At 37.7% G+C, this 13,893-nt stretch overlaps 1 protein-coding gene across 4 annotated transcripts in view; it reads right to left on the bottom strand.

Annotated features, from left to right (window-relative positions):
- rev3l (REV3 like, DNA directed polymerase zeta catalytic subunit) overlaps positions 1-13,893 on the bottom strand; it is a 77,965-nt gene that overhangs the window by 23,681 nt on the left and 40,391 nt on the right. Inside the window, exons 5-13 of one of the 4 annotated variants that reach the window (XM_042746357.1) lie at positions 10,826-10,946; positions 10,644-10,738; positions 9,460-9,564; positions 8,993-9,077; positions 6,818-6,942; positions 5,367-5,495; positions 4,404-4,650; positions 3,972-4,114; positions 23-3,872 (exon numbers count right to left, since the gene is read on the bottom strand). In XM_042746357.1, coding sequence (XP_042602291.1) covers positions 23-3,872; positions 3,972-4,114; positions 4,404-4,650; positions 5,367-5,495; positions 6,818-6,942; positions 8,993-9,077; positions 9,460-9,564; positions 10,644-10,738; positions 10,826-10,946 — 4,900 coding nt within the window. The remainder of the gene's footprint in view (positions 1-22; positions 3,873-3,971; positions 4,115-4,403; positions 4,651-5,366; positions 5,496-6,817; positions 6,943-8,992; positions 9,078-9,459; positions 9,565-10,643; positions 10,739-10,825; positions 10,947-13,893) is intronic. The other 3 variants (XM_042746359.1, XM_042746358.1, XM_042746360.1) reach the window with 3 other exon arrangements.

The raw sequence follows: 13,893 nt of genomic DNA, 5'->3' as shown, positions 1-13,893 counted from the left end.
GGTGAATCATTACAAATGTTACCTTGGCTTCAAGGGTGCATCTGATGGGTCACTGCAGAATGGTTCCTGGTAGGTGGCTTCTGAGAGGTCCAGATCCATCAGAGTAGCTAAGATTTCTTCCCGAGTAGGTGGAGACATGAGAGGTTTGAGAATGTGAGTTCCCCCACTCTTTGAACTCTGTCCTCCATTTTTCAGCTGGGACAGCGAGTTGATGGACTGTGGGGAACTGCTTGGTGTTGCTGAACTGCCATCTAGGGGATCACTATTTGGGGAAACACCATTATAAGCAAATGAAGCAGAAGTAAGGGGGGAAAAGGGCTCTGGGTCAAGCAACACATCTTTCTTTTCACAGTGAAAGTCCTGAAAGTGGCTGAGGCCATGAATTTTACCTAAAGAGCCCCCCCAATCTTTGCTAAAGATCTTTTCTGAATCAAGAGATACCTTATTGGGATAAACTTTGCCACTTTCACAAAATGACTTATCAAACAGTTCTGGACTAAGAGCCCCAGACTTATGGCAGTCCTGTTCATGCTTGCTGCTTTCATCAACACCAAACACCTTTTGTTTCCTGTCGCCTAATCCAACAAGGGCATTGATTGCCTCCTGACTGACATCACTGAGGAACTTCTGAGGCAAGTTCCTATCAGTTAACACAAACTGGTTGCCAGAATAAAGACCGGAGAACTCTGTTTGCCCAATGGCATTGATATCAAAGCTGTAATTTTCTGGGAGCTCTGGGGACAAGCTATCTTCAATAGAGCAACAGCTGTCAAAGCCAGGGTCAGAGAAAAACACAGGACTGTCATCTGATGAAAGATGGTCAATTCTCAAATCATCCTGTTTCATTTTATTACTTCTGATTTTGAACTGTAACTCTTTTGGCACTTTAGTTCTTGCACCCCTTGGTTTTCTTGATGTTGATGAATGAGCTGTTTTAGATTTGGCTGTTTTGGGAATATCTTTAAGTTGACTGGTAGAAGACATATCCTCAGTTACATGATCGCTTTCATGTGATTCCTGTCCTGCTTTGAGTTGCCTCTTCTGGAGAAGTTCCTTTAAGACAGCGAGCCCAGAAGGCAATGCAGGAACACACATTTCGTCAATTTTAGGGTCTGAGGACAATGTAAGTCCTGTGTGTAATCCAGCTTTAATTGCACTGGTAGCAGAGGGCATAAGGGAGGATCTACAATCGACAGACTCCAATAAAGTTATGGTATTTTTCTTTTTTGTTTGTGGTCTTCTTGATTTTATGGTCGTTTTTCTGGTTGACTGCAAATGCTGTACAGTTCTGGTGTTCTCTTCATGGTCAGAGACCTCCGATTTGAATTCATATAGACTTTTTATGATAGTCCCATCTTGACTCATATTTTGTGATTTTGAATTGGTACTGCTGTATGTGATAACGGAACATGGATGTCCTACCTTCTTGGTGGATGGGGAAAGAATATGATTTAGAGATTTTTCAATACAGGGATTGAGGCCAATCTGTGAGTCTTTTTGTGAGTCATTTGAGGCAATGGTATTGAAGACAAAAACATCTTGATTTGATTTTTTTCCAGTGCTGGTGACCTCTGTTTGAGAGCCTGAACAACTGATAGTAAAGTCCTCTTGACTGCTTTTTAGAGAACTAGGATGTTGATAAGGAGTTAAGTCATCCGATGAGGAAGTAATAGGTGCATTGTTAACTGAATGTGGAGCCTGTGAATTATCACTCTCCTCACCTCGGACCTGCTTTCTACTCGGGACTTGCTTCTCATTCAGCATCCTGTCTTTTTGAGAGGTAGATGTGTCATCTTCTAGAACAATTCCTTCAATACTTTCAAAACGTGTCTTATGTCTCCTTGAAGCTGCTTGAATACCTTTCCTCTGTGAATTCACAGATGTCACTGAATCTTTGTTCACTGACTTTGTTGTAGTATTAGCTTTTCTTTTTGGGCTGGTAGCAGAAGTCTTTTTAGACCTGGGTGTTCTGCTTCTATCCCAAAGACCTCTTTGGTATGGTTTTGGAGCTAGTACTTGATAGGATGTACCTAGACATGGATCATTATGTGGGTTTATCAGATTTGAATTTGATCCCAGTAAGGGCTCAGTAGGAGACCAACATCTAGGTGGAGTTGAATCAGTAGGACTGGAGGCTCTTTCTGACAAATAACCCAACTCCACCATCACATCAGAATACTCTGTACAGCAGTCATCAGTGAGCTCATTATAACAAGGCCATGGAGGGGGTAATTTCGGTAAAGTTATCAGTGCTTTTGCATGCTTCGCCCTCCTAGTCTGACTAGCTCGTGGACACCTAGATTTTGGAGGGGTGCCGGCCCTCTTTGACACTGGGTTCACCTTAGCCTTTCGTTTGGGACACTTCTTTACTTTTGCCTCAATTAGCGGATACTTCACTGCTGTAGACTCTGGCACTTTGGGCCAGAATTCTTTGAGAGGAGCGAGCTTTTTGTATTTGGCAAGCCTTTCTGGTGTTAAAACGGTGCAGGCTTCATCAGCGTTAATTTTAGAAATCTTCACTAACATGTTCTTCTGACCTTTGAATCTGTTAATGATTATATATTTAATGATGATTGGTGGCTCTTTTTTAGTCAGTTTCCTCTTTTTTTGGCTAAAGACATGATCTTTGCCCTTAAGGCCTTCATGTTGCACCAAAGCTTGTTTGAAAGTACCAGAACTGGCCTGATCTCCATTTTCACTGTCATAACTCATTTTCCTTTTTGCCCGCAAGGTATATTTGCTACCTGGTAAACTGGACACCTTAGTGCAAGAGATTTTGGTAGGAATATCTGCAAGTTCATCCTCTACTGAGTTCTTAATCAAACCTTCAATGGTTGGTGGATCTGAAGTTTCCATGTCAACCTCCTTATAGGTTTCTTTCTGGTTAAGAGAGCCTAGAGCGTTGGAAAGAAGTGCTGTGGCTTCCTCTTTCATAGGAGATGGGGTCCTCACAGGACTTACTCTTTTTTGACCAAATGCTGTTTTCTTTTTGATCAACTTTAACCTTGACCTTCGCTGTTCAGGATGGTCTAAGGTAGAGCAACCATCCCCAATCTTGCTCCCAGTCTGTTTCTTGATGGGTCTGGACAGGCAGTTAGACAGAATAACGCTGGGGAAAAATTTGTAGTGTGCCTCCTGTTGTGCCACAATGGTCCTCTCAGTTTTATTCTCTTGGTAATCCTCATATCTTATTTTCAGTTTGCTGACATCTTCCTCTTTTTTATCCTGTCCTGTCTCACCTTCTTGAGGGCCCAAAGCTTGGCTCTCTTCCATAGGACTTTGTGTCTGGTCAAAACTTATCACAGGTCTTCTGCAGTCATTTGGACTGAGTTGCATTTCAGTCTTGGTGGGGCAGTTCATCAGCTCAGAGTAACATACAAAGAAGCTCTTGTGATTCTCAGGGATGGATAAATGGTTCTTTTCCACATTTTTAATACTGGTAGAATTTTTTATGCTCTGGGCAAGCTTAGAGTTTCCAAAAATTGAATCATCAGGATCTGGCTGATTAAGGCCAGTGGCTTGGTTTTCATCAGTGTACAAAGAGTGCACACCTATTTTTTCAGCACCAAGTTTAGGTATATTTGCTGTCTTAAAAGGAATTGGGTGTTTAACTGGTGGAATATATGGCACCTCTTTGTTAACTCTTAATCCAGTTGAATATTCATTTGCCTCTTCACTTTTTAAATGCTTTTCTGCTAAATCCTCTTGATTGAGTTTCTGCTCAGCACATTTGTATTCAATAACAATTTTAGCAGAAGATGGTGGCTCCATACGAACAGCTTCATTTGGAAAAACATTTCTGCTACCAAGGATCTTGTCTGGTGCTTTTAGAGATGAGTGTGTCCGGGATTCCTTGTCTGTTAGTGATGAATCTACAGGAAACATGACAAGTATGAATACACCACTCAACCAAAAGCAATCAAACTTTTCACTGAAATTCATTAAATTAAATTAATTAAAATTCTACTTACCACTATTCTCATCTGCAGCTCCATCCAACTGTGGAATGGACAGATCAGTAAGAAGAGCACGGTTTCCCTTCCAATATATCTCTTCATCTGATGAGGCCTGCTGCTCTTCACTGGAGCTTTCATTTGCTTCTTTCATACATAATCTGTGCAGGAAGGCAACACAGATTATGATTAAACAACATGCCATCAATTTAAATAAACGAAAGGCATAACATCACACAGGCACCATCTGCTGTGGACCAGCCAGTGTTTTCCTAAGAGGTCTATTCTGAATGCCTGTTAAGAAAGGTATAGTAATTTAAGCTTTCTGCTCAAATGAACCTGACTGACCATGTAATAACATATAATAAGAACTGCATAATGTAGTTAAAATAACTATATAATTAATGCAAACAAGAAAAGCATGTAATAGACAATTCCAACAATACTAACGGGAAGTCTGGTGACCTTTGCCCAGCAGAAGGTCCTGTCATGTCACAGTCCCATCGCTGGGACATGATTCTACTGAGCTCTGACTCTTCTTTCTCCAGCTCAGGCCCAGCTTCCTCATCATCACTGTTACAGACGCAGCTAGCAATCCCTGACAGTTGCTGGGACACTGCTCTGGACCTGTCAGCTCTAAATCCATCATCAGCCAACGCTTCAAACAGATCAACCATAGCCTGGTCTTGACTGCTGTCTGTTAAAACATTGTGGAAAATGTAAATGTAAACTTGATAATCTAATTATAGCATGTACTGTACAAGAAAAGAGGAATTATGACTATGTAAACACATGCAATACAATATTGTGAATATAAAGATATGCACACAAAGTAATGCAAAATAATTGTTTTTTTCTTCATCAGTATTTGTGTTTTCCAGTATAAATATCTAAAATATGGGTTTACATGAAAAGCATGTAATACATTAAAATATATTAAGAGAATGTATTTTGAATTTCACTTTTTCCTACTCCCATATATTTCGACCATCGTGAACACATTGAGCTGTTGTTCTCTGCCTGTTACAGTATTTTCTCCTCTTTGCGCTCATCTTCAGCGTCTCTGGCCTCTGTTCACTGTCCTAGTAGCTCCCGAAATTGAAAGTGATTTACCATAATAAAAGTAAAGTACAAAGTATGTAGAAATGTTATGAGATTTTTGTACTTATTTTACTGTTATTTTCGGGATCTACTGGGACAGTGATAAAGATCTACCAGTCGATCGCTATCGATGGGTTGGCGAGCACTGTTCTAGAGTAATATATTTTGCTGTATGTTTGGATGTCAGAAAAAATAATTTTTATATTTTTTATTGATTAAGGAAAAAAAAATTGCAGTGTGAAAACAATCTAGGGAAAAGGTAAGAGTTTTTGCTTGTGGAAACAGATATATTAGTTGTGATAGTCTTAGTACCAAGTATTGCTGATTGGTTGGGTCCCTGAGAATGAGGGAGGAAGGTCTGACTGTTTTCCAACAAACTCAAAATGGCCTCTTCATTAACAACTGCCACTTCAGCATCTTTCCCACCATGTCTTTTTGTGTCTATATGGTGAAAAAAGGAAACATTTTTAATAATACATCGAATACATTGAAAGGGGTCATATCATGCTTTTTTTCCTTTTAGTGTACAATGTTGCTGTTTGTGCATGAAAACAATCTGCAATGTTACAAAGCATAAAGTGCACTCCAAAGGTATTTATTTTCTATATCAGTAAACACTGTTTCTGAACTCCCTCAAACACCTGAACTGCTTAGTTTTTCAACATAACATTTTTTTCAACGTCACATGAGTGCAATAGAGATCATAATCAAAAACACGCAGATGTTTTGTTCATTGTTGCCATAGTAACCAAGGCATGAACTGTAAAGGCACAGCCCTTTTCTGGAAAGGGTGCACAGCATTTGCATTTAAAGATACACATGAAAAAAAAAAAAAAAAAAAAAAAATTATATGTATATGTATATGTATATGTATATATATAATATTTTGAGCTGAAGGGCCCATTCAAGCAATTTTCTATGAGGCTACTGTTACATAATTCTTCATATAAACTGTGACAATATTTCCTGCTCTGCTACTGAGAACAGGACTGGCACATCACTGCTGGTGAATCTTCAAAGTTCTGTTATCTTCCAGTGATGTAGTCCTCACAGAATATGAAAAGACTATCAAGAGAATATTAACAATATAACAAAACAAGACTAAAATTTATTATTTCCTTCCACTAAGAGTACCCTCCAAGGTGTACCTGTACTTAAAATAACCTGTTCAAACTGGATAAAATTTTTGGTCTTGCAACATAGAAATGAATGTTTTCGGTTACAGCTGTTTGAGAAATAAAGATTACATAACTTGTGTGTCTTGACATTGATTAAAATGACTACCATGTTATGTATTAGTAGAACAATATAGTAGAACAAAACCCATAAAAGTGCATTTCAGTGGAACTTTAACTTTAAAAATGTACAAAATTATCAAAATGAAAAGGCAAAATTTGTCCCGTATGCAAAATGTAATGACCCATAAACAAATTGTGACAGTGACAGAGTACAGTGATATATTTATCTTATAGTATTTTAATTTATTCTTAGTTAAAAAAAAAAAAATAAAATTCAAATTAAACTTTTCAAAATAAATGTGTATTTAACATTTTTAAATGTACTACAGCAAAAGTTTGTAGCTGCAGACTACAAACTAAAGTTGCCAACCCTGCCTTTAAAATTTCAACAGCTGGAAATCAATAATCCCTTTCATATATTTATAACATCATAACTGGGTCCCTGGTATGACTATTAAAAATTGTACTGTTTGAGAGAGTAATTGTATATGTGGTCAAGGGGTTACTTGAGACTGTGCACCTCACCTTTAAATGCATCTTGATGCACATCCACTTGGCTGGCAGGTATGCAAGGCAAGTCATCTGGGCTCAGCACAGTAGAATAGAGTGAGAGCTCAGGGAAAGGGTCAACTTCAGACCCAGTTTGAGTCCTACAAAACAAGATAAACGTCAAGCCCGCTGCCTCCCCACTCTCAAGCAATTCAATGCAGCAAACATTCATTCCAACTATTAGCATCCTTACACCTGAACCAGAGATGATGGTGTGCGTGTGTGTGGGTTTATGCATGTGTGGGTTTGGGCTGTGTTATGTCCCAAGACATACATTTTATTTTATTTGTATGTTATACATTTGATTTCTGAAGAGGTATATGTGTATTTGCTCCTTCTTTGTATTCTCTCTTTTATTTAGACTCTGACATCATGTTGGGTGGAGCTCAAGATCGCTCATTTATTCTTGTTACTATCAACAATGACCCAAGATAAAAGCTAAGCTGGATTCATTAAACTCAATTATGGAGGACTATAGTGCACATACCTCTGTTGGCTGGTGCTATGTTGTTGTATTTCTCTAGTAATGTTAATTTCCCCCTAAATGACAAGTGAACTGTGTAATATGTTTGTTTACTCTCACCACTGTTATCTATAATAATTACATTCTGTTCTTTAAATCTGTAAGCTTTAAGACTAGAAGTAGCTGCCATTTTCATACCTTATTTTGTTTTTTAAGTTTCTTTGTTTTATGGTTAAAAAGGAAGAAAGCTTAGCCTTTTTATTTTTATTTATGATGCACTGACTGTGTAGACTGTTTTTCATTTATAGTTCGAGTTGTTGGTCTTGACCTCTCCTGAAGTTTGATTCTGCTTTCTTTGTGAAGAAAATTGTTTCTTTCGCCTTGTAAATGTTTGGTGTGGATTTTACTACTTCAGGTAGCAGAGAGGTACTTACTGCCTGTCCCCACTACCACAAATGTTATTCTTCCCTGCTCTTAAACTCTAAAAAGCATGTAATAGTTGATTACACACATCCAGCTGTCTCACTGTTTAACTGCAGCCGATTACCCTTGCAGTTAGCTAAGCTGAATTCAACATTTGACAACATACCTAATTCCAGAGGAGATGGAAAAAGAATACCTAATTAATGCTTAATATAGAGGGTTTCATTGGGCGCATGCGCTTGCCCGAAGTTAAGTTTTGGTCTGTGTTTGTTTATCAGTATGGCTATGGCGCCGTCTACAAATGCAGTTAAAGTTAAAGTGATGAGTAGACTGAAGTTGGGCTCAGGTGGTTGTGCTGTGGGATGTGTTTCCCATACATTTATTTATTTGTGGCGCTCACAATATCAAAACTGAATGATTTTCCAAAATGCTTTGTTGAATAAACATGAGCACGTACTGCATGTTTAAAAATCAAAATGAGGTGCGGGTGTTTTTATATCACTGTATTTCTGAAGGAAGACTATCTTTAATTATTTTCGATGTCATTTTCATTTCATCTTGCATGTAATGTCTGATAAAGCAGCGTTTGTGAGCTCAGCACTGCTTTGTGTACAGCAGTTACTGGGGAAAACTCTGTTTTGCTTGTTATCAAAAATAATCTACTCTAGAGGGACTACTTAGCTGTTGTTATTGATTCTATTTGGAAGTCTACCGGAAGTTAAGTTACGGCCACAAAAGCGTGCATGCGCAATAACGTTTGTTTAGGTTGTTGCCGTTGAAACCGTCTATAGCAACTGTATGAACCTGAAATGGAACCTCTGTCTTTCAGAGACATCTTTTTGATAGAACCACAACTAAGGAAATATACTAAATGCTGTTCTATTGTTGACATTGTATTGCTTACTCAAAATATATCAGTGAAACACCTCATTTTGTAAGCAGAATCAAGCAATTTTCTGTAAATGTACAAGATTTCTGATTCATTTGTCTCAATAGGTAAATAACTAGAAGAGTAAAGCATGGTAAATAATAAAATTATTTGCACTGTGACACCAATACAAATTTTTTACCTGCTTTTTCAAAATTGGTGGTTTCAATACAGCTGTCAGGACCATGGGTAGTGATTAAAACATTGCATTGGAACGTTTTGTCCCTCAATTTCTATTGTGCAATTTGTTAGACAGAAATCCACATATTTATTCCTTTGCTTCCAACCAGGAGATGGAAAACAAATTTATTAGAAACATATGGAAAACTTCACTTACATGTCAAATTCATTTTCCTTGAGAATTTCTTTGAATCTCTTCATGAAGATTCTTTCACTCTCTGCGAACTCTACAAAGCCTCGATCTGAAACAGTAGCCATCGCGCAACATGGTAAATAATATTTAAGGGTGCACGATAAATAGCAGCCAATAATTAATGCGCATCTCGTCAGTAAAGCAGGTTCTCTAATCAGCAGTAAATTCCATCAGGTTGTTAACTGACAAGCTGCGCAAATCCAAGTTGATAATGAACGTGGATTTGCACAGCTTGTCAGTTAACAACGGCTCTGTGTAGTAACAGCTGCTCTACGTGAAATCACACACCTGATGGAATTTACCGCTGATTAGAGAACCGGCTTTACTGTCGAGATGCACATTAATTATCGGCCGATATTTATCATGCACCCCTAATAATATTAATAGTTGTGCTGCAAAAAAAAAAGTTTCCATACAAGACCTTTTCTCACCTTGTGATTCAGGCATGTCAATATGAGAACTTTGACATCTCTCATGTCGTCGCTGTTTCTCATCATCCCAGATGGCCTGAAGACCAGGGTTTCTCCCAATCTGATCTGGACACAAAATGCAAAAAAAAAGAAAAAAAGAGAAAAAAAAGAAAAAAGCATACTCATAAAATTTACTACACAAATAACACAACTCCAGAAAGAATTAATGTGCACAGTTGATTCCAACAAAGTTTGATTTTACTATCAAATAAAATATTTTCTATCAAGAAAAAGTACATGACAGCAACAACAAACATTGTGTTAAAGTGCTTAATACTAGGAAAGTATGCAACAAATAATTTTATGAACATTTAATTTAAAATTTTGTAAAAGAGTAGTCAATTAGTCAAAAAAAAAAATTCTGTATAAGCAATCTATTTGAGCCAATATAATCTATGAATCAAACAGTCAAATTTCATACTGAATACCACTGAAAAATAGGTCATATACATGCAATGTGCTTGCGCTGAAGTAACCTCAAGTTAGGATCAAGTGTCAAGTGCTTTAAACCGACCTTTACGTTTACATTTTTACAACCTTTACATTAACGGCATTATTATTAATTGTTCCTTAAAATTCCACAAACTGTATATTGTGTATATATAACCAATTAACAATCTTTTCTACGACCTAATTAAATAATAATAGTGTTAAAGTGTTAATTACAGTGACAATGAAGAACTCTATATATAAGCCATATATTAGACATAATATATATTAACAAATGTAGAGACAACAATACATAAACTATGAATAAACTATAAACTAATAGTTTATTAATTTAGTTAATTTGATGTGAAAGTACTTTATTAGTGCATACAAGTGTCACACTTTACAGAGATTCTCACTATTAACTAGTTGCTTATTAGCACACATATAACTAGCATATTGGCTGTTTATTAGTAATTATAATTAGTCATTCTGCATGGCCATATTTAAAATATAAATCACTTGATTTATGCAATCATGGTTGTTATTACCCAGTGTAGATAGGGATTTGGTCTCTCTCTCTCTCTCTCTCTCTCTCTCTCTCTCTCTCTCTCTCTCTCTCTCTCTCTCTCTCTCTCTCTCTCTCTCTCTCTCTCTCTCACACACACACACACACACACACACACACACAAACAAACAAATCAACCGATCCTTACTCTCAATCTCTAGGCGGTTGAGAACATCAGCAGCCACGGCATCAACCTCCAGCTCACACACACTCATCCGTTCCACCTCCTCTAAAATCAGAGAACTGCAAAAACACATACCACATGTGAAAAAGGTCAAAATGCCATACAATGCTGATATGCATTGATGTATAGCAGAAACACAGACACACCTTGGTATGTTGTCATCCTCCCAGCGCATTGTATCACTCAGCCCGCCATCACTGAGTTTAGATGTGCAGGGATGCTTATATGGGCTGGAGCTTCCCCCTCTATTTGACATATGCTCTCCTACTACAGAATCAAAAACAAGTAGTAATAAAGGTGCATGGTATAGGCAAAAAGTACATGTAATCATTTGAAAACTACAGTTAGATCCATATATATTTGGACAATGACACAATTTTCATAATTTTGGCTGTGTATGTCACCAGAATAAAATTAAAATGAAACAATCAAGATGAAATTGAAGTGCAGACTTTTTAATTCAAGGGTTTGAACAAAAATATAACATAAAAAGCTTAGGAATTACAACCACTTTTATACAGTCCTCCAATTTTTTAGGGGCTCAAATGTAATTGTACAAATAAATATAATCATAAATAAAATGTTAATTTTTGCTATTTTGTTTAGAATCCTTTGCAGGCAATGGCTGCCTTAAGTCTGAAACTCATGGACATCACCAGAGACTGGGTTTCGTCCTTCATGATGCTTCGCCATGCCTTAACTGCAGCTGACTTCAGTTGTTGTTTGTTTGCGGGTCTTTACTGCCTTTACTTTTGTCTTCAGCAAGTGAAATGCATGCTCAATCGGGTTGAGATCAGGAGATTGACTTGGCCATTGCAGAATAATCCACTTTTTTGACCTTCAAAAGCTCCTGGGTTGTTTTTGCTGTATGTTTTGGGTCATTGTCCATTTGTACTATGAAGCGCCATCCAATCAACTTCCATAGGGGGAAGTCGTGGCCTAATGGTTAGAGAGTCGGACTCCCAATCGAAGGGTTGTGAGTTCGAGTCTCGGGCCGGCAGGAATTGTGGGTGGGGGGAGTGAATGTACAGCGCTCTCTCCACCCTCAATACCATGACTTAGGTGCCCTTGAGCAAGGCACTGAACCCCCAACTGCTCCCCGGGCGCCGCAGCATAAAATGGCTGCCCACTGCTCCGGGTGTGTGTTCACAGTGTGTGTGTGTGTTCACTGCTCTGTGTGTGTGCACTTCGGATGGGTTAAATGCAGAGCACAAATTCTGAGTATGGGTCACCATACTTGGCTGAATGTCACGTCACGTCACTTCACTTTGATTGAAACTGGGGAGACAGTATATCCCTGTACACTTCAGAATTCATCCGGAATTCATCCGTATTCTTCTTCAGAATTCATCCGTAGCAATGGCGCAGGCAAGGCAGGCAAATGACTGGGGCCCCGCATTTTAAGGGGGCCCCTGACAGCCGACCAATTAAACCAACAGGAATGTTGATATAAATAGCTATAACACACAGCAACATCTCTCCATCCTAGAGCCCTTCACGGGCCTCAAATTTATGGCCTAGCCCGGCCCGCTTATCAGAATTACTGGCCCGAGCCCGTCTTTTTCCCCCTTCTCCCAAAACAGCTTATACTACTGTTCCAGCTATTAAAATAGTTTAGTTTTGTATGTATTGGCAAAGTGATTATATTTCATTTTGTTTTTTTATTAAGTTAATTTAGAAAAACGTTTGGAGCAGTTTTTGTTTGTTAAATATAAGTTTTTGTTTTTTAAAGTAACGACCAATCGGTCAGCGGCAGACAGCGAGCCTATGTTTGATCAATTTACTTTTCTCAAATCACCACGACTTGCCTAAAATAAAATCTATAGATATAAAACAGTTCAATCATATAACAAAGTTTAAACGTTAAACCTAGATAAATGTGCACTATATCCAATAGTTTCAGCAGATTCAAAGCAACAGTAAAGCGTGCTTTGCAGGACATGGAGGCGTCAGCGCGATTACTTGCATTTTTTTCATTGGATACACCGTAATTTTTGCTCATAAAGGTAAGAGTAATACATCATTCGTAACAGTAAAGGGTTTACTTTTATTTGTGTGCACTCACATTATCAACAAAACTTTTTGCTTTTATAAAAAAAAGAAAATAAACATGATGCGCTTTCTGCAGTCTCGTCATGAACAGGAGCGCTTCACAAAAATGAACCGAAACTCAGCGAATACATGCCTCACAGACATGATAAATATATCTATAGAAAGCTTTAAATTACTACTTAACGGAAGAAAAAAAAACTAATCAAAAACAAAAACTCTTTCATTATAATCATAAACCGTAAAGATGCACTTAAACTAAAGGCGCATCTAATGAGGTGATGGCGAGTCAGGATCGGCAACTTCATCCTTGCAACACCGACTCAGAAAACACTATTTATTAGTAAATAATTCAAATATCTCTTTCATCTTTCCCCCTGACACATTTATGATTAATTACTTTTGCCATTACTTTGCGGCAAGCTTAAGATTATTGTGTGTATTTGAACACAGAACTGTTCAGCTGCACTGACGGCACGCAACATACATGCTGCTGCTGGCTGGACAATTAACACCGTCGAGTATTAGAAAATGCATGATCTGGAGCAGAGCAGAACGCGGGACGTGAGCGTTTTAAATACATTTCATATGGAAGTTGAATTTGTGCAATTTAGGAATGAAATTAAAAAAGTTAGCGCATGTTAAACAAAGAAGAGGACAAATCTATCAGGCTTTTTAGAATAGACACTTCACTCAAATAACTATTAGGCTAAATAATAAAATAAATAACGGGAATTCACTGACCAAAATCATCTTGAAAATGCTAACAAAGATGTATCCGTAATTTTCTTTTTTACAATTGAAAGGTACTCTGTTGTTTCATCAGTCAGTCATGGAAGTCTGGTGGTTGATGGGCTTCTGGCAACATTAATTTCAGGAGAAAAGACCATTTTATAGATTTGAGTGCACAGGTTTCAGCGTGCCAGACTTGTGATCAGCTAGAGACAAAAAAGAAGGAAAATCTGACCACGCCCCAAGCCACGCCCACAAGTCACACCCCCAGTACTCATTATTAAAAATATATATTTTAGCACATTAAAAGATATATCTTATATTGTAAAAATACATACTGTCCTGTAAAAAATAAAAAAGCAGCATTTAATAATCATGACAACAATATAATAATACATTATAATAAAGTACTATAATACAGTATAGTAAAGTA

The sequence above is a fragment of the Cyprinus carpio genome, chromosome B20, assembly GCF_018340385.1.
Source record: "Cyprinus carpio isolate SPL01 chromosome B20, ASM1834038v1, whole genome shotgun sequence".
NCBI lineage: Eukaryota > Metazoa > Chordata > Actinopteri > Cypriniformes > Cyprinidae > Cyprinus > Cyprinus carpio.
This window is presented reverse-complemented; position numbering and strand designations above follow the sequence as displayed.